Raw genomic sequence first — 20,032 nt, 5'->3', positions numbered from 1 at the left:
AACTAGATTTTCATTATTCTCAAACCCAACTGGGTCGTATAAACAATCCTAGTTCCATCTTTGAGGTGTTTATACATTTATTCAGATTTCAGTGCAAAATCCTTCTAGGTATATTAGGCGAAAAAGACATTTAACGTAGAGAATTCAGTGATTGAAACAGCATCAGAAGGTCTGGGGTAGCACACCCTAAGTTGAGCTTTCAGGAGAGACTTCTAAGACACTGTGGAACTGAACTTCCAGGAGCATGTCTACTTCTGCCCCAATCAGAACAAAAGGATACACCACTATAACTGTGCATTCAACAACACACTATAGTGGCTGCGATTCTAGGGCTCAGAGAGCCACCATCATCACTGCCCCTGGACACCTATCAAACTGATGACCAGACATTAAGTCCTGCTGGAAAAGGAAAAAAAGTCACATGTTCATGATCTTGCCTGGCAGCAGAAACCGCTAAGACGGTGAGAAGGTGGCTGCTGTTTCACTTATGCTTTCCAAACCGCAAATGAGTGTTTATAGTTGTCTAAATCCAATTCACCGCCAAAAAACTAGATGCTATGGAGTCTGAGAGATGGGGTTTTTAGCTTTCCAGCTCACTAGAAAGAAGTGAGATGTATGGTGCCGAGTGGTCATATTTATGAAAGAAAGAAAGAAAGAAAGAAAGAAAGAAAGAAAGAAAGAAAGAAAGAAAGAAAGAAAGAAAAAGAAATAGAAAGAAAGAAAGAAAGAAAGAAAGAAAGAAAGAAAGACCCCTAAGTTTCTCATCTGAGCAACCAGCGGAATGGTATTTATGTCTACTAAGAAGGGGTTAGACTACAAAAGGAAAGTTTTGTGGAGAAGTTCAAGAGTGCATTCCTCTGCCTGTAAGGAATACACACAAAACTCATAAGGGTCAAAAGTCAAGTTTGGGAGCGAGTGCGGTATACATGAAGAATGATTATCTACTTCTTTCACCTCCAGATGGCATGAAATTAACATTCATCCCTGAATGTTAGGAAGGGGGCCAAGAGATTCCCTCAAAATGTTTGCAAGTGTCTACAAAGAGAGGAAGCTAACATCTTCACCAACTGGAACTCTGCCCCATCACTGGGTGCACTGACCTCCTCTAGTGCTACCAGAGCAGGGAAAGAACACTGGGAGAAAACAGTTGGTGGGATGACCAGGTGAAGAAGGGGCAAAGAGCACGTGCTCAAGATTAATAAGAGGTACAGAAGATAGATTCCCCTTTCCTGCAAGCCCTAGATGAAATCAAGACTTATGAAATACTGCTGTAGCAGAGATTAGAGACACAGGTAAGAGAAATGTGGTAATAGCCACCATTGGAAGGTCAGGCTGAAGGTTGAAGGTGCCAGATCTCATGAAGGATGAACAAACCTAGAAGAGATGCTCAACACAGAATCTCTTAGCAGCCAGGGCTCATCCAGGGGGTTTCACCTGTCCACACTGAGTCAATCTGTGGACTTCAACTGTCCACAACTGATGAAAAAGCTAGACCAGTTGTGATGACCAACAGTAAAGATATAGTGCCTGGACACCACTCACAGGAGGTTGTCCATCTTATGACCACTGATGAAAAGGACAGCCAATTTGGCTGGATCAGTTATATCAGTAAATCCTCTCTCACTCTTGCCCTCTCTCTTTCTCTCCCTCTTCCTATCTTTCTCCCCCTTCCTCCCTCTCCCTTATTCTCTTTGACCCAGCACCAGGCAACAAGCCCAGGAAGGAGAGACATAGCATGGGAGAGCAGTCCCCACATCTCCCCAACACTGCAACCTCAGGTTTACCTACCCTGTGCAGAGGAGAAGAGCTTTGGATAGAACATGAGATTGAGGTTTTGAAACAGGTGTAGCTAAGTCTTCGTAGGCAAAAGTATATTAATGGTGACTGAAAATTTTCTGGAATTAGATCAAAAGGTTAATAAATCTCACTCCTCTTGAGAAAGGATCTTTGGTAGCAGGTATCAAAACATGTAATTATCCTTTACATTCTAGATTTAACCTCGGAGACTTTTCTCTTGCCTGGTTCTAAAAGAACCTTTATTAGGAATTCCTCAGATGGAAAGTGATGGCTTTTTGTATCAAACATTTAATCTAATGACATCTCTACTACACAAGTCAACTCACTCGACTTCCTGAGCGAATATAGATTGATGTTTATTTTCAAAGCTTTGGAGAGTATGGACAAAAGCTGTCCTGAATACTAGCATATTGAGAAAAAGAAAATGGAAAGCCAGTTCAGGAAGACAATCAGGTCTTACAGCAAAAGTAAAGGAAGTGTCACCCAAAAGAAACTGCTTATTTGGGAATAAGAGTAAGTTATGTTTTGTTATGTTTTGTCTGCTTTCCTTAAAAAAAGAAAAAACATATTGTGTTTTATCAGTTTTAGGTGTACTTGTTTGTTTTTAATTCAGCAGTGTGATAGAATTGAAAATCTGCCTCCTTAATTTACTAGTCCCAGTATAGCTGCCCTTTTCTAGGCGTTATAATATTTATAAAATTTCCTCAGCAATATGAGGTTTTGAAGAGTATTTTGATCAGATACAAAAAAATAATGGATTTTTTATTTTAAAAATTATCTTAACTAGGAGAATACAAACATCTACCTTTTGCTTTTGCGGCAGCCAAAAAAAATCTACTTCATCCTTTTCCAAATGAAAACGTGTACATTTTACAAGGGTTTTGCCCCATTGTAAGGAAACAATATATGAAAGGCTAAATTTTTTAAATACGTTAGAGATGATTAAATGTATTACAGTGTGACTCACTATAGGTCCTTTAAATATAGACTTCCAGTGTGATTAATTTTACAAAAATTTAGGTTATACAGAGATTTGTTTCAAGTATTACATAAAATGAAATAAACTTATTCAATCCATGTCTATCTTTCTGAATATTTTCCTAGTAGATGTATAGTTGATGTTGATATAGTATTGTTAGTATTTAGGATTATAGTCACAGTTTTCAAAGTTTAAGTAATAAAATTATGTGTATTTGTATTTTAGGGTAGGAAAATTTTAAGGTAATACTCATTCTACCTTATAATATTGTATTTGATCAAAAACACCAATGGATAAATTTACATTCATTTAACGACTATAATTTAATAACTAATATTTCTTCTATTTTAATGTTAACTTCCTGGTAACATACAAACTGTGCTTTGTGGGCAGTAGATGTCTTTTGAATTGAACAAAAAAAAAAATCGTATCTTTTTCACTGTTACTAGTATTTACCAAATTCCATCCGTAACTAAAATTGTAAGTTCTCCTCCACAGTATTTGTGTTTTGACTGATTGATTGCATTTTGTTTGTATTTATTGGTCTCTTTAAATTTAACTTTGCAACTCATCTTTTTTTAGATGCCTAAAGAGAAACAGTGATTGAGTGGCACGCTAGCATGTTTCCACCACAGTGTATCTCAGTGGTGGTGCAGCCCATAACAAAGGGACATAGAATGGAGGGGGACATTGAGCTCTGTGTACAATGTCTTCCTAGCAGAGCATCCCGTAGGCACCACTAATAGAACCGTAGGTCATCAAATAATTCAAATTACTTCGGACCTCAAGGATATCAGAAGATATCTAGCTAGTTTTGATATTTCTTGCTCCTGGGATTCTAAAATAATATCTGAAAAGTGAACATATGTGGGGGAAGAGAAAATGACTTATTCGGGTTGTTTTGAAAAAAATCACGTCACTTCAACCAAATAATTACATTCTCAGAGATTTTTACCTACTTGTATGACACTTTTCATTGTATCTCTCCATGTTTTATCCACAGCTGTAAATCGTCTTCCTTCCTCGGGCATTTGAGACATGATGTCTGGAGAACTGAAAATAGGCTCCAAATATAGCCATGTGGCTTGGACTTTGAGCCATTCATCCAGAATTTCTTGAAGCAGCAGGAGCTTGCCCTCCCATTCTCTGAGAAGCAAAACACAGTGGTTCAACAGCAAATCAAGCAATGTTTCATATGACAAAACTCACAACGATGCCTAGATTGTCAATCTTGTATGCTGTGCTCTTATTTCCATTTTCATTCATCTACCTACCGTCATTCAATGACAAATCACCAAATTGGTTGTACAAAATATGTCTTAGAATAATAGCATCAATGTTTATGTTGATACTAAAACACACATTCAGATCTAACTACCTACAAATGGGGTGGTTTCTGTATATGTCATAGCAATAAACCTTTCTGCAATTCAATTCCATGGCTAGGGGGTAGAAATTGAAAAATTAGATTTTGGGGACAGTAATTATGTTCTCAGCGAAGGGCACTCTGAACTTCTTAGGAAAGGTAGTTACATCCATGACTCATTTCCTTTAACATTCTTTTAAAAAAAAAATTGAGCCCAAAAAAACCTTTATTTCCAGAATACAGTATTTCTATTCATAAGATGTAACTGGCCTTTAAAGAAAAATCTACATAATCTAAAATATAATAGTGTGTCATTCATGAGTAGGAAGCATTTTTAACCTGCATTCATTTCTAAATATGGAGAACAAAAATAATGACAAGATTTCCTCAAGAATAAATATCATAATGATACCATAAACTAATAATTTCATTAAGTACATTCTAAGGTCTCTGTATGGATTTGCTCCCACTTCATAATCCTATAGGGTCCAGTATATGTTTACCAATGGGGAGACTAAGGTACATAGAGGTAAGTACCAGGTTTAAGTTCAGTAATAAATAATAGACCCAGATCTGAACCCAGAGAACTGCAACCACAATGCTACAAGAGATAACATAGCCATCAAGAAGAATGATTGGTTAATGGCAACAGAACTTAGAGATGGGATAGCTTTATGTGTATATTAATACATTACTCATCATTTATAATTAGTGATCTGTAATTTTAGATTGTTAAAACAAAGATATATAAATAGAAGTTTCTAAAAGTCACTGGGCATTATCAAATGCTTTTCTAAAGTACTTCCTTGCAACATTTATCAATGAATTTGTTTAACCTCCTTTTATAAGAAGAAATGAATGCCTCTACCTTCTGTTGTTCTTTCCTTTTTCCCCATCTAATCCCTGATGGATACAGAAAATTTCCTATGAGCTAATGATCGCATGTAGAGTCCTTAAAAATAGAATCTGAATATGCCACTTTTAGAGTAGTTTTTTTTATTTTTTTAACGTATCCTTATTATTTTTGAGAGAGAGACAGAGTGTAAGTGGGGGAGGAACAGAGAGAGAGGGAGACAGAATCTGAAGCAGGCTCCAGGCTCTTAGCTGTCAGCACAAAGCCCGATGCAGGGCTTGAACTCATGAGCTGTGAGCTCATGACCTGAGCATAAGTCAGATGCTTAACCGACTGAGCCACCCAGATGCCCCACTTTTAGAGTAGTTTTAAAAATTACTCTTGACGAACATTTGGGAGCAAGCAAGGTAGGAGGCAGAGCAACCAGAGTGACTGGGCCAAAGTCAGGGCATACTCGAGTTTAGGATAATTCATTAATAACCAGAGGCAGATACTACCAAGTAGTTAGCTTTCCCTTGTCATACAAATTCACATTGAAGATGGTAGTCTGATTTGGATTTACTTTTATTTTTTAAGTTTATTTCTTTATTTTGAGAGAGAGAGAGAGAGAGCATGTACACCTGAGCAGGGGAAGGCAGAGAGAGAGGGAGAAAGAAAATCCCCGAGAGCCTGGCATGGGGCTCAAACTCATGAACCATGAGATCATGACCTGAACCAGAATCAAGAGTTGGATGCTCAACCAACTGAGCCACCCAGGTGCCCCAGGATTTACTCTCATTTTTAAGGTAAAATATAAACTGCTTAATACAAATCACAAAAATTTTAAAAATGGACAGGACAAGGATTTAATATAATCATCCATGTCAGATGCCTGAAACTCCAGACTAGAGTCATAATATTCATACTTCTGCACTTACCCAGCCATGCATCTTGTACAGGAGTGAAAATTACAATCAACTTTCAAGGATCATCTGCCCTAACCTAATTAGTATATTTGGAAAATGACATTATCTTCAATTTCATAGTTTATGTGTTCTACAAACTATGTACATAGATGTGAAATGATTTTTGAGTCAAACATATACGATCAGATTGTAGGCAATAAAAATGAATATCTGGAGGCTGATTGTCCACTACCTTTGTTATGACTATAGACCATAGCAAAGGAATAAGTACTATTCCAAAAGCAAAGAAGGTTATCAAACCTTACAAACTACTATTTAAAATATTAAGTATGAACTGAAGAATCGATTTTCAAAAAGAACTGTATATTACCTACAAGTTACAATTTTGATAATAGCATTGACGCGTCATATAAATATTACGTTACCTTATTTGTTTTTCGTAAGGCTTAATGAAAGGAGATCCTCGCATAGTTTGTGTTTTAATAATGTGGTCATCCAACAACATCTGAATTTCATCAACTGATGACAAAATAAATGTCCCACTTTCTCTATAAGGAAGAATGACAAATTCCATTGCATCCCACTCATTAGTCATCTTGTCCATGGCCTTTTCGAGAGAATATTCTTTGCTAGCTGCTTCACTAATACCTTCAAATCTATCTAAATAGGGTTCCAAATTCATGTCTAAAAAAGAGAAGACGGTGGAGTCATCTGCTGGCTGCAGTGGGTAACCAACAACATTGGACATGGCCTCCCAGTGCCTGGGGCGCAAACCAGGATTACAGATCACTTGAATGAGAGGAATGTGCTGCTTGAAATCTTCCACCTTTGCTTTTACTTTTTTTGTCATTGCCAATGCATTTGGAGAATCATGGAAGGTTTTTTCCAGTTTATATAGTCCTCTCCAGTAATTTCCAACATCTATTTCTACTTGGTCTGGATTCACCTTATGATATGGTCCTTCAGTCCATCCTCGGTATTTGTTGCTAAATTCGACAGCAGTTTCATAAAGACGAAGATAAGGGTTCAAACCATCTTGGATTTTTTTGCGTTGAGGATATATTGATGGTAGCCAACCAAATGCCTCTTCTTCAGCATTAAATTGCTCAATCTAGAGTGACAGATATTAGATTTATTATTCTGGAAGTGAATGATAATCAGTATTAATTTTTTAAATATTTTTTATCAAATGTGACCCCCCAAGCCCTCACTAAACCCCAAAGTTAAACTTAAATCTGGCCATAATCCAGAAACACTGAGCAGTAATCTCTGTTTTCTATTTCTTTTTTACTACATTTTCCAGAGAACACTATCTGGTTAGGTTAGTTAAAATAGTAACAACATATATAAAGAAATCTTTGCCCATCCAGATATATTGAGGATAGAGCATCATTTATTAACGGACAAGAACTTAAGTATTTTCAATACGTATAGGATTGTATCAGGTACTGTGGAAAACAGAGGAAAAAAGTACTATATTGCAAAATACCAACTCCCAGGAGTCAGTTGCAACTGTTCAACAATGAAATATGGCAGTAGAAAAGAGGTCTTGGATTAGTAGCTCTTTAATATAAATGAATAGTATATACTGAAAATGCTACAACGCTACAACTTAGAGGCAAGGGATCATGGTGAATAGATGCTTACATAGAGAAGACGAGTCTTGAAGATGTGTAGGATAAGAAGAGGCCAAGAAAGCATTAATTTCCTTTTTGTTTAGCAGTGAAGTATGTGAGGATATGGGTGGTTTAGAGGATAAATGTATAGAATCGAAAAGTGTGAGTTAGGTATATAAATTACACAGGTTACCCAAAATTCCAGTGGCTATACAATTTTAAAACTACAGTTTCTCTTGTCTCAACATGTGTTTACATATTTGTGACTATTATAAACTATTTAATTCCCTGAACTGATACTAAAATCTTTCAATGTAAGAAAAATGGGAAAGCATCATAATATGGTCTGTTTTCATATTCCCCCTTTTTATAAAAAAATGCAATTAAAAATCTCAAACATCTTATTTGGCAAAGGGTATGACTTTTCCCCCTCCAGCTTCTTCTGATGAGAAAGCTGACTTCTGACACAGCAATATTGGGAACAATGCGGCTTGATGGGAGAAGATAATGGGCCTAATTTAAAAACGTGGCCACCAAATCTACACTGGCTTCTGTGAAGATAGGCAAACTTAAGTAGTAACCAGGTGCTAGCACATAATATAAATGATTAAATGACACAAAATTAAAAATAAGCAGATGGAGATAGAACTATCTCTCAAATAAAAGATGAAGGCCACTGGAATGTTATAACTATCAAAATCAAAAAACAAAGCTGCTTCTCCTTGAAGCTTGTCTGTAAGATCTATTTTTGTCATTTGTTTTTTTAAAATTTTAATTCCAGTAGAGTTAACCTATCGTATCATATTAGTTTTAGGGGTACAGTGTAGTGATATTTGTGCCATTTATATTATTCTGTAAAGGTAGTTACACTTATACTTGAATCTATTTTTAAAAGGTGAATACACGGTACAGACTCAATGCTCTTTCTTTTCAACTAATTCATCCTCTTGAAAATTTTTAAATTATACCTTGTCTGCTGCTAAATCCAACTTTCCATTCAGTGTTTGAGCCTTTCTCAGGTATCGCTGTACATCCTGAAGGTCTCCGAAGGAGTAAAATTCTTCTGACTGTTTCGCGTAACTCTCCAATTCCTCCACAAACCGTTCACACCGTAACTAGTACAAATAATATTTGTTGTTACAACTTTTTAAAGGCAAAACCCCTAGGCATCCCAAGAAAATTTAAATATTTATAAGGATTATCAGAATTATTATCACTGGCAAAATGTAAAGAAAGGAATGATCTGGAAGAGGGCAGGTATCTAAAACATGCAGAATTTTTAATAGTCAAGATTTAAAAATAATGGGGACGCCTGGGTGGCTCAGTCGGTTAAGCGTCCGACTTCGGCTCAGGTCACGATCTCGCGGTCCATGAGTTCGAGCCCCGCCTCGGGCTCTGGGCTGATGGCTCAGAGCCTGGAGCCTGCTTCTGATTCTGTCTCCCTCTCTCTCTGCCCCTCCCCCATTCATGCTCTGTCTCTGTCTCAAAAATAAATACACGCTAAAAAAATTAAAAAAAAAAGATTTAACAATAATGGATTGAGTTCCTATAATTGACAAATTAGACAAAGTTAAACTTATACTATCAATGTAAGAAATTCTAACCAACAAAATAAGAATGTGTTAAACAAAGGTATTATGCTTTAGTATGCTAAAGAATGTATGCTAACAAACGATTTAGAAGAATTTTTTAATTTATAATCATCAAGTATGGGGTTAAAAGAAAGTTCCACTTTTTTTAAGGGCAATAAAGAGATCCCTGGCATTTTTATAAACAATGGAAAAAGACAGACTTTCTTTAATCGTGTTCTGAATTCAGTAGTTTTTCAACTTTCAATCCTAAAACAAAATATTCCAAGGTTATCTTCCTTGTCTTATGGGCTTTTTTCACAGGAAATGTGCAAGGACAAGGTAAGTAAATCCAGATTTTAAAAACTAAAAACTATATTGTGGCGCCTGGGTGGCGCAGTCGGTTAAGCGTCCGACTTCAGCCATGTCACGATCTCGCGGTCCGGGAGTTCGACCCCCGCGTCAGGCTCTGGGCTGATGGCTCAGAGCCTGGAGCCTGTTTCCGATTCTGTGTCTCCCTCTCTCTCTGCCCCTCCCCCGTTCATGCTCTGTCTCTCTCTGTCCCAAAAATAAATAAACGTTGAAAAAAAAAATTTTTTTTTTAAATAAAAAATAAAAAATAAAAACTATAGCTTTCCAATATAAAACAGGTTTGTTTTGTGTAATGAGAAAAGCTCATTACAAAATTGTCACTGGTAAGGCACTCCAAATTAAATGGCTCTTAAAAAAAATGCCTCTTAATAAAATATTCAAAGTCAAATCTGGGTTATTCAAAAATAGATTTTATATTTTATGGATTATCTAGGCTTATTTCTGTCTTCTTTAGTTCATGGCAATTGTACTGCGCTGGCTCAGTTGGGGAAGGAAAATGAGAGGATGAAATTCATCAATATTATGTGTAGTTTCCAGAATAGTAAACTTTGGGGCGCCTGGGTGGCTCAGTCAGTTGAGCATCCGATTTCAGCTCAGGTCATGATCTCACGGTTCATGAGTTCGAGCCCTGCATCGGGCTCTGTGCTGACAGCTCAGGGCCTGGAGCCTGTTTCAGATTCTGTGTCTCCCTCTCTCTCTGCCCCTTGCCCACTCGCGCTCTGTCTCCCTCTGTCTCAAAAATAAATGAACGTTAAAAAAAAAATTAGAATGGTAAACTTTACAACAAAGTGTAGATAATTCTGGGCCACCTAGCAATGTTCTAAAAATCTATTATAGTGTAACTTCTTTGTCTAATACTATCATGATGTTTTCTACAGGTTTAGAAAATTCTGAAATGACCTAAAGGTACAACAGAAATATAGACTACAGGTTGTTTTTGTTGTTTTTAAGTTTTGTTTTTTTGTTTTGTTTTTGAGAGAAAGCGTGTGTGCGCGCAAGTGGAAGAAGAGCAGAGAGAAAGAGACAGAATCCCTAGCAGCCTCCACACTCAGCACAGAGCCCGCACGCAGGGCTCAATCTCAGGAACAACAAGATCATGACCTGAGCCAAAATCAAGAGTCGAGTGCTCAACTAACTGAGCCACCCAGGTGCCCCTAGACTACAGGTTAAAATAAAGGTTTTTGTTTAAGCCTATTAATTATTCTCTAAACAACGATCCCCTGAATTAATTGTATTTTCTGTAATGTGATAGGAAGAGGCTAGACTTTCTATCAAAGGACATCTCTCCTGGCTGACCAGGCACAAGTCTCTTCACTTTGGGAACCTCCGTTTCTTCATCTGTGAAATGAAACTGAAAATACTAAACCGTTTATTGATACAATAGCTATGGAGTGTTCACACTGTTGTAGTGTGTCAGGCACCGCACCGGCCCATGGGTATAAATGGAGGAAAGGAACAAATCAAACAGCCCTGCTGTCAAAGAGCTGACCGTCTACTGGGGAGATGCACCTGACGATAATAACATAAACAATCAGGTACTTGGTCCAGTGGAGATGTGTTAAAAGTGTAATGGAAGCAGAGAGGCAGAATTGAGGTCTGATTGAGCGGAATTCTGAGAAAGTCAATCAGGTACACAGATAGACAAGAACGTGTGTGGGCCAGCTGTGTGCTCACAAGCCAATGGAGAGAATGTGCAAGAGAGGAGAGGTGTAGGAAGGCAGGGACCTAAAAGTTGCTCAGGGTTGCTGAGAAGTCAAGAACAAGGAGTGGAGGAGGTAGAAAATGAAGCTGGACAAGTAGACGAGGGGACATCCCAAATCATCCTCTATGAAAGACACACAAAATGGTAAGAGTCACTGAATGTCAGAGCAAAGACTCTGGGCATAATTATTAGGTGAGTTTGAGTGACTATGAAGCTCTTCACCAAAAGAGCTTTGATGTTACACAGTAAAAATAACTCAAAAGAGTACTATAAGCTGTATAAGATAAACACTATTTTTATTAATGGTCATTTGTGAGCAATATATTAGAAGTTTTTGCCCTTGAAAATCAAGAAAGGATACCATATCGGTGCAGTATGTATACCATCTTCTACTAAAATTGATGATATGAGAAAGCTTACATATGTGACCCCGTGAAACAGAGTTGACAATGCTATGTAAGAGGTTAAAACTTAAACATTTCCAGAAAATGAAAATAATTTAAAATATCTATGATGCCAACCTTAAGACCTTCTTGATATTGTTCTGTTTTTTCTTTAATGATTTTCCTGTGCTCATCAAAAATTTCGTCCATTCTTCCATACCATTGGAAAACATTATTATTTAGCCTGATGTCTGCTGGAGAGAAGTTGGTGCACTCGATGAGGAAGGCAAGGCAGTTTTTAGAATCCACCAGTCTCTGTTCCAATTCAACCATGTCAGTCGTCTCTACTTTCTGAATATAAGCCTGCAGGAAAATAAAAATTACAAATGGCATTTTAATGAACAGCTCAAATCAAAAAAGAGGCTGTGGAGATGCTTTGCATTAATACGTACAGACTTCTTAGCAGTGTAGACTTTTGGTTCAAGACAGGAGACTGCAGCACAGTTTACTTCTCATTGGTTCCAAGCACCTCCTCACAACAGCAGTGGGGAAAAAAATACAAATACTGGGCAACACATAAAAAAGAAAACCATGGGGCACCTGGGTGGCTCAGTCGGTTGAGTGACTGACTTCAGCTCAGGTCATGATCTCATGGTCCGTGAGTTTGAGCCCCGTGTCGAGCTCTGTGCTGACAGCTCAGAGCCTGGAGCCTGCTTGGGATTCTGTATCTCCCTTTCTCTCTGCCCCTCTCCTGCTTGTGCTCTATCTGTCTGTCTGTCTCTCTCTCTCAAAGAATAAACATTATAAAAAAAAAAAAAAAGAAAGAAAAGAAAACCAGAGGGGCACCCAGGTGGCTCAGTGAGCTAAGTGTCCGACTTTGGCTGAGATCATGATCTCTCAGTTTGTGAGTTCCAGTCCCACATCGGGCTCTGTGCTGACAGCCCAGAGCCAGGAGTCTGCTTCAGATTCTGTGTCTTCCCCCTCTCTCTACCCCTCCACTTTTCTGTCCCTCTCCTTCCCTCCCTCCCTCTCTCTCTCTCTCTCTCTCTCTCTCTCTCAAAAACAAATAAATATTAAAAAAAAAAAAAAAAGAAAGAAAGAAAACCAGAGAATGTTATGGTTTTCTGGGAGAGATGAAGCAGATAATATCCTCTCTTCTTTCAGAATAGCATTTTGGGGCACCTACTACAGTGCCTGACATCGTGCCAGGTGCTGGAAATTCTGCACCTGATGGGGTCAACAGACTGGGGCTCTGCCCTCAGAGACTTTCTGGACTAGCTGGGGAGACAACTGTTAGTCAAATCCCCACCACCGCAACAAATGTAAAAGTGCAAATTTGCATCGGACACCAGCCCTACAACACTTTCCTTAATGACAAAAACGAAAATACAGCTACGGGCAGATTTCATAAGAAATGGGCTACACCTGTATGAGGAAAACTACAATACTTTATTGAAGGATAGGTTTACAGTTCTAAATAAATGTAGAAACATATGTTAAGATGTAATATTCTCAAGATGTAAATTCTCCTCCACTGAGGAGGATTTCAATCAAAATTTGAATTTCAACGGAAAGTGCAATGGCATTTCAAGTACACGAAGAGCTCCAAAATTTCACTTCCCCCAGTGGTGAAAACTCTGCCCTGTGGTGTCTTCTCAGGCTGACTGTGGCCATGTGACCTGCTTTGGCCAATGAGATGTTAGCTAATGTGGTGCCCAGAGCAACTTGAAAAGCACGTACACCTGGACTTGCTTTTGTGTCTCCACCATGCCTTGAGAACACGCCCAGTGAGCCTGCCGGAGTGTAAGAAACAAGTGGAGCAGAGTCAAATTGCCGAAGAGAGTTACACCGGTCAACCCAACTGAGAACTAGCTGACCCAGTTGAGTGAGTGACCCAATCGTTACCAGAACTGGCTTGTGAGTACCCAGCCTGAATCACCAAACTTCAGACTCATGAGCTAAGAATAACAAAACAAAACAATGCATGATTTTAAGCCTCTTAACTTTTGGAGTGACTTGTTATTGTATTATCATGTTGACAATAACAGCTGGGGAAAAAACAATTAACTTATACACATACGGCTATAAAAAGTTTATAAATAATACCTTCATTTCCATTAGTTCTGCTGTATTTGGAGGAGTGCTAAGAGCTTTTTCAGCTATCTTCTCAAATTCATCACATAATCTGAAACACCAAACAAAATTAATCTTATACAATTCAATTTTATTCCTAAATACATCCCTATATACTATTTAAATGTGCCACTGCAGGGGCGCCTGGGTGGCGCAGTCGGTTAAGCGTCCGACTTCAGCCAGGTCACGATCTCGCAGTCCGTGAGTTCGAGCCCCTCGTCGGGCTCTGGGCTGATGATGGCTCAGAGCCTGGAGCCTGTTTCCGATTCTGTGTCTCCCTCTCTCTCTGCCCCTCCCCCGTTCATGCTCTGTCTCTCTCTGTCCCAAAAATAAAATTTAAAAACGTTAAAAAAAATAAAAAAATAAATAAATGTGCCATTGCAAATACTACTCAGTCATCAAAAAAAGAAAAAAAAAAGAAATCTTCCCATTTGCAACAATGTGGGTGGAGCTAGAGTGTATTATGCTAAGTGAAATAAGTCAGTTAGAGAAAGACAAATACCATATGATGTCACTCATATGCAGAATTTAAGAAAGATAGATGAACATATGGAAATGAGAAAAAGAAGGGAAAAAAAAAAAGGAAACAAGCCCTAACAGACTCTTAATGATAGAGAACAAACTGAGGGTTGATGGAAGAAGGTGGTTGGGGGGTGGGCTAGATGGGTGATGGGTATTAAGGAGGGCACTTGTCGTGATGAGCATTGAGTGCTGTTTGTAGGCAATGAATCACTGAATTCCACTCCAGAAACCAATATTGCACTGTATGTTAACTAAATTTTTTTTAAATGTGCCATTACATGAAAAATAAAGATGCTCTTATCTGTATGAGATCTAAAAAATTAAAAGCAAATTTGTGTCCATACTCATTCAATACATGTTTAACGATCATCTATTGCATACCCAACTATAATATTAAGTGACAGAGATAGAGAAGTAGAGAAGATATAATAATGATTCTCAAGCAGTTCATAATACTATATAAAAGACAGGACCATAAACAATCACTTCTAATCTAGAATCTTAGGAGCCTTACCAGAGATTCAGTTGAGATAACACCAAAAAGGTGTTACTAAATAAGAGAGTGATTCACTCTACTTGCAGGGAATGGTTAAAATGGGTCTATATGTTCAGAAACTTCTGGTGATACGCAAATATCTCCTACTCATTTTGGTTGTGGCCAATATAATGAACTTACTGTGAGTTTAAAAAAAAAAAAAAGTAATGGAAGCTAAAAAAGTCCAGGTAAAATGTGTAGAAATTTCTTCAAGAAGATTGGCTGTGAGATGAAAGAGAGAGAAATAACATGGTGATGAGGTTGGGTTGAAGTCGGGGGGAGGAGGTGGAAGACGAAAGAGGGTTTTGAACACGATTTTAAGTTTGAAAGGCAGAAGCCACAGCAAAGGAGAGATTTAAGTGAGATACAGAGGAGACGGATGACTGGCTGAACCAGCTCCAGAAGGATGGAGGGCAATGAGGTTGAGCCCATAGGCAAAGAGAAGAACTTTGAGTGGTGTGATAGACTCTCACCCTCTGAAAAATGCAGAGACAAGGATGAGGGGTTCATACAGAGGTGAGTTGAGACATGTAGAGGCAAGAAGTTGAGGCATTCGTATCTAATGGCTCCACTAATATACCAGGTACGTCCTCTGTAAATCCGATGAGTGTGGTGAGAGGTAGTATTAGGAGAAAAAAGGGAAGTAGAACTGATACGAGCTCAGAGGGCAGTTTGGAGGCAGGGAAAATAGCTATGAAATTAAAATAAATATTTCACTCAGCATGAAAAGCTACAAGTAAAAGACATTTTCACTATTCTTCCATAACTTTTAGAAGAAAAGGTGCTTTTACAGCTGAATATAGGGTTCTAGTTCCTGGAGAGTCTCTCCACAAGTCCTCTTTCCTCAGAGTGTCTGTGAAAGGAACCCAAGTCAGTCCTAGTTGTTAAAATATACCATGCCATTTTCATACCTCACACCCTTCTCCGTGTTACCTTTTTCTACCTGGAATTCTTTTACTTACATTGTTCACCTGGCAGACTCCTACTACTCATCCTTCAAAATGAATTCACATATTCTCTTCCTCTTTGTAACTAGCTTTCCCTTGATTTTCCTCTCTTCCCCAGCCTCCACGGTGAAAGAATTTCATCATTTCCTTCTCTGTTCTACTTCCGTAGCTGGCTACAATGTTTACCGAGTCCTATCGTAATTTATCAGTTTGTTGTACGTCTATTTCCTCTACCACATTGTAACTTCCTTCAGCAGATTTGTTCATATTTAGAGTGTAAGTACCTACTGTTGTGCCTAACACAAGCTTCCTTCAGGCTTTTACACAACCTGAATATTCTTTTCAAGGATCTAATTTTTCCTCTAATCCTGTAACTGTTACAAAATTTCTGAGTATTTGGTGGGGGTGGGGAGGATTTTCCACGTAACTGATACCAGAAAAGAGGTTCCAAGAGCAACACTAAAACCAGTTGTTGAAAGACTAGTTCTACTTCTTGCCTTAAATCAACAGGTATTCTGCTTTACATCTTAGCATTCTGTGAGTTTATTTAACATGAGCCAGTTTTCCTAAAAATCTCCAGGTTAGTCAACAAGTAAGTTTTAGTTAAGACAACAAGTTATCGTAGCTTTGGAGAGTAATTACAGTAAGATGAAGTTCCAAATTTGAGGATCCATCAGGACCCATGACAACTACTGGGTAAATCCACTTTGAAAATCCATTTTGTATACTGATTATACAAACTTCTTGTTCCCCTTAGTGAAGTCAGATAACACCCATCTTACATGTACAAACAAAACGTACATTTTAATACCCCCTTAATTGAGACAATCGGGAAGGCGCATTTGTGGTGAAAAACAATAATAGTCACAAAATAACAAAACCAAGTAGAAATAAGTTTGGCATTATCTTTTCGGAGGGTCACTGATGACACTGTTCTAATCCCTAATTTTATTTGAATGACAATTGGTTCTATCTAACATCCCCCTGAAAAAACTAATCAATATCACATAAATACCTTGTATTTACTTCCTGATGATTTCTGAACATTTTAGCTATAAGTCTTCCACAAATCATGTCTGCTCGCTTCACCAAAGCTCTGATTAATTCCTCACAGCGCATTTCAAACATTCCTAAACGGATAGTCTACAATGATAAGTATTAAAAGCTTAATAAACATAAAAAGAAATAAAAAAGTCCCACACTTTTGCCTCTCCCACAATATTGGTTTTGTGTGTGCATGATCTAACAAGATTGAGTTTTTGTGGGGTTGTTTTTTTTTTAATATGATGCAGGCAGGATTTTCTAAACACTCATTTGTATTTTACAACTATCTTCTGGGTAAATCTCCTTCAAGAGTTTGTTATCTTGGAAGCCAATTCTATTTCAGGACAACAAATGGATATAAGAACTTTGGAGAATCAAGTTATTGCAAAGTAGATAGTAAGGGATTTAAATGCTATATTTGCTCTATACAAAACAGGAATGCGTGCTTAGGGTGGAAAATGAGGAAACTATAAAAAAGGACAAAGGAAAATTTTAAATTACCAGTCTCTTACTAAACAGAAGCAATCACATTTTGGTATAATTACCATATTTTCCAAAGGATTTATAAACATTACAGCAAAAAAAAAAAAAGTAACTTCTTGGAATTTTTGATGGCTCAAATCATGTAAGTACTTAAAAGTCAGGCTTGAAATACTAGGCTTCCAGCCCTATAAGCACAAGAGCCATGTGCAGGGCTCGGCCATGTTTGGCACACGGAAAGGCAGTATTTTCCCTGTTGAGAGTAACGGTCTGATTCTTTCACTGCATTGTCTACAAACACATCCTAATGAAATTGGGAAAAGATCGTTAGTTACAAAGAACAGCTGTGCAAAAATGGATGATTCACCTTTCTAGATGTATACTGTATTTCCTCTATTAGTTTTTGGTACTTGCGAATCTCTTGTATTATTTTCTCATAATTATGATTTTCTTCAAGGAAAACATCAACATCTTGCTCGGCTTTTCTGGTGATCAGAAAGTTGTACTTGTCGTAGAATCTGAGGTGCTCCAGAGGTGCCACGCTCTCTCTCATTATCACCTCCCTCACCTTTTCTTTGTGGGCCTCAATAATTTCATTCAGAATTATCGGCTTCAAGGTTGTTGGTTTAGACTTACTTTCCTAAACAAAGGGAAAAATAACGTTCGTTTTGAAAAATAAATTTAGGTAGCCTTAGTATTTATCTTTGCAAAAATGCCAATCGTACCGTATTGTCTTTTATTTTTTCCTCACAAGGTCTTTTTGATTTTCTAATCTCTGTAGAAAGATATTCAGTCTAATCACAGAAGATATTAAATATCTAAGTTTCATTTAATTTTTTGTTTTCCTTCAAGGCTACCCGGTTGTGTTTTGTTTTTCCAAATGGATGAAAGAACTGTCACTTGAAAATATACTCAGAATAAGAGCATACAAAAACACCCAAATCCACATTTTATTTGTGCAGTTGTAAATGCTAGCTTTCCGAAGGTAGTGCTTGCATTGTACTTTATTTTTAAAAAATAAGCCAGCTCAATGTCATATCATCATATTCTTTGATGACAGTACTTTTTCACCTTGAGGGGTAATCTGTCTAGAACAAAGAAAGATTGTTTACTCATTCATTGACCTTTGATCTTTGATTCTGTGAACAGCAACTAGAGCAGACTAATCCCTAGTTCCACAATGTGCATTCTGCTATTAACATAGGAATAATGGATCAGATAACAATTTTTAATAAGCAAATCTCAAAGGCTCGTCTCCTCTTTTCAAATAGGAGGGCAAGTAAATGTGCCTGCATGGTTTATTATCTTGAATCAAGTTACATTTAAAAATATATATCCTCTACCTCTCATTCAGAAGAAGATATTTTTAACTGTAACCAACAAAAACTATGATCTTTAGTGGATATTCTACAGCATTCACTGGATAACATCAAAGGATTCCTTAGAAAACTGGGTAATTTATTCGGGTATCTGAAGTGCATTTGCCCACTATGCCCCCTAGTGGGATTTTAGGAAATTCTACTGCTTAGAACTAGATGCTTCTTGAGAACTTTAGTGAAAAAATTGTATTTAAAAAATTTTCAAACTATTCATTTTAGTGCGGGGGGGGGGGGAGCAGAGAGAGAGGGAGAGACAGAATCCCAAGGATGCTCCGTGCTGTCAGCGAGGAGCCTGACACAGGGCTTGATCTCACAAACCATGAGATCATGACCCAAGCCAAAACCAAGAGTCAGACGCTTAACTGACTGAGCCACCCAGGTGCCCCCAAAAAAGTGTATTTTATTTTCACTTTCAGTTTCTATCAAAGATTGTGATAAGAACAGTTCTTATGAAAGTTCTTCCATGAATGCCACTTCTGCTGTTGTTGTCAAAGGTCATTGAAACCAAGTTCAATGATCTTACTTGAAGTACCACCTATATTGCTTGTTTCCAAACCTAACTGATCACTAGAAAAATATCCCTAGATGATTCTGGCAAACTATTTCTAAGAACCAACTATCATGTTGAATCCACGTCTCTAGGGCAAGAGGTGGTGATGATGGATTTGTATTTTTAAAGTGTCACCAGGTGATGGTGACACGTAGGATTTCAGAACATTACCTCATGTACAATGTCCCATTTAAGACCTCCCTCTCAAAATCTGATACCAGGAAAAACACCTGAGCAGTCTAAATTAACTGTTTAATCCTAGTTAAAACGTGTCCAATTTTCCTCTTCACTTTAGAAACCAGGAAACTTAGAGCTTTATTTTATTTTAAAGTTTGTTTACTTATTTTGAGAGAGAGAGAGAGAGAGAGAGAGAGAGAGAGAGAGAATCCCAAGGAGGCTCTGCACTGTCAGTACAAAGCCCCTCTCAGGGATCCAACTCATGAACCATGAGATCATGACCTGAGCCCAAACCAAGAGTGGGCTGCTTAACCGACTATACCACCTAGGTGCCCCTGGAGCCATATTTTATAACCATTAAATCATAGCAACTGTATTCATTCAAATAATGGTAATCCTTTACTCCACTTTGAGCACATCTAGTACAGTAAAACCTTGGATTGCGAGTGACTTGTTCTGTGAGCGTTCTGCAAGATGAGTGAACATTTCTAATAAATTTTAACTTGGTAAATGAGCAATGTCTTGCAATACAAGTAGTACATGATCCTGAATGTCACATGATCACAAATGAGTCAATGGTTCTTGAAATTCACTTTGATATACAAGTGCTTTGGATTACAAGCATGTTTCTGGAATGAATTATGCTCGCAAATCAAGGTTTTACTGTTATTCTTATTAACTTGTTATATTTGTTTCATAAGCTCCCTCAAAAGACATTCTTGAA

The 20,032-nt window shown here is 37.7% G+C and overlaps 1 protein-coding gene across 6 annotated transcripts in view; it reads right to left on the bottom strand.

The window, feature by feature from the left end:
• The window catches only part of DNAH7 (dynein axonemal heavy chain 7), a 276,184-nt gene that overhangs the window by 201,414 nt on the left and 54,738 nt on the right, over positions 1-20,032 (bottom strand). For all 6 annotated transcript variants that reach the window (XM_047873404.1, XM_047873407.1, XM_047873406.1 and 3 more), the window contains 7 exons: positions 17,570-17,842; positions 16,694-16,821; positions 13,648-13,726; positions 11,680-11,904; positions 8,485-8,631; positions 6,326-7,011; positions 3,736-3,922 (listed from right to left, as the gene is read on the bottom strand). In XM_047873404.1, coding sequence (XP_047729360.1) covers positions 3,736-3,922; positions 6,326-7,011; positions 8,485-8,631; positions 11,680-11,904; positions 13,648-13,726; positions 16,694-16,821; positions 17,570-17,842 — 1,725 coding nt within the window. The remainder of the gene's footprint in view (positions 1-3,735; positions 3,923-6,325; positions 7,012-8,484; positions 8,632-11,679; positions 11,905-13,647; positions 13,727-16,693; positions 16,822-17,569; positions 17,843-20,032) is intronic.

Source organism: Prionailurus viverrinus, chromosome C1 (assembly GCF_022837055.1).
Source record: "Prionailurus viverrinus isolate Anna chromosome C1, UM_Priviv_1.0, whole genome shotgun sequence".
NCBI lineage: Eukaryota > Metazoa > Chordata > Mammalia > Carnivora > Felidae > Prionailurus > Prionailurus viverrinus.
The sequence above is the reverse complement of the archived record's forward strand: the minus strand, read 5'-3'. Positions and strand labels throughout refer to the sequence as shown.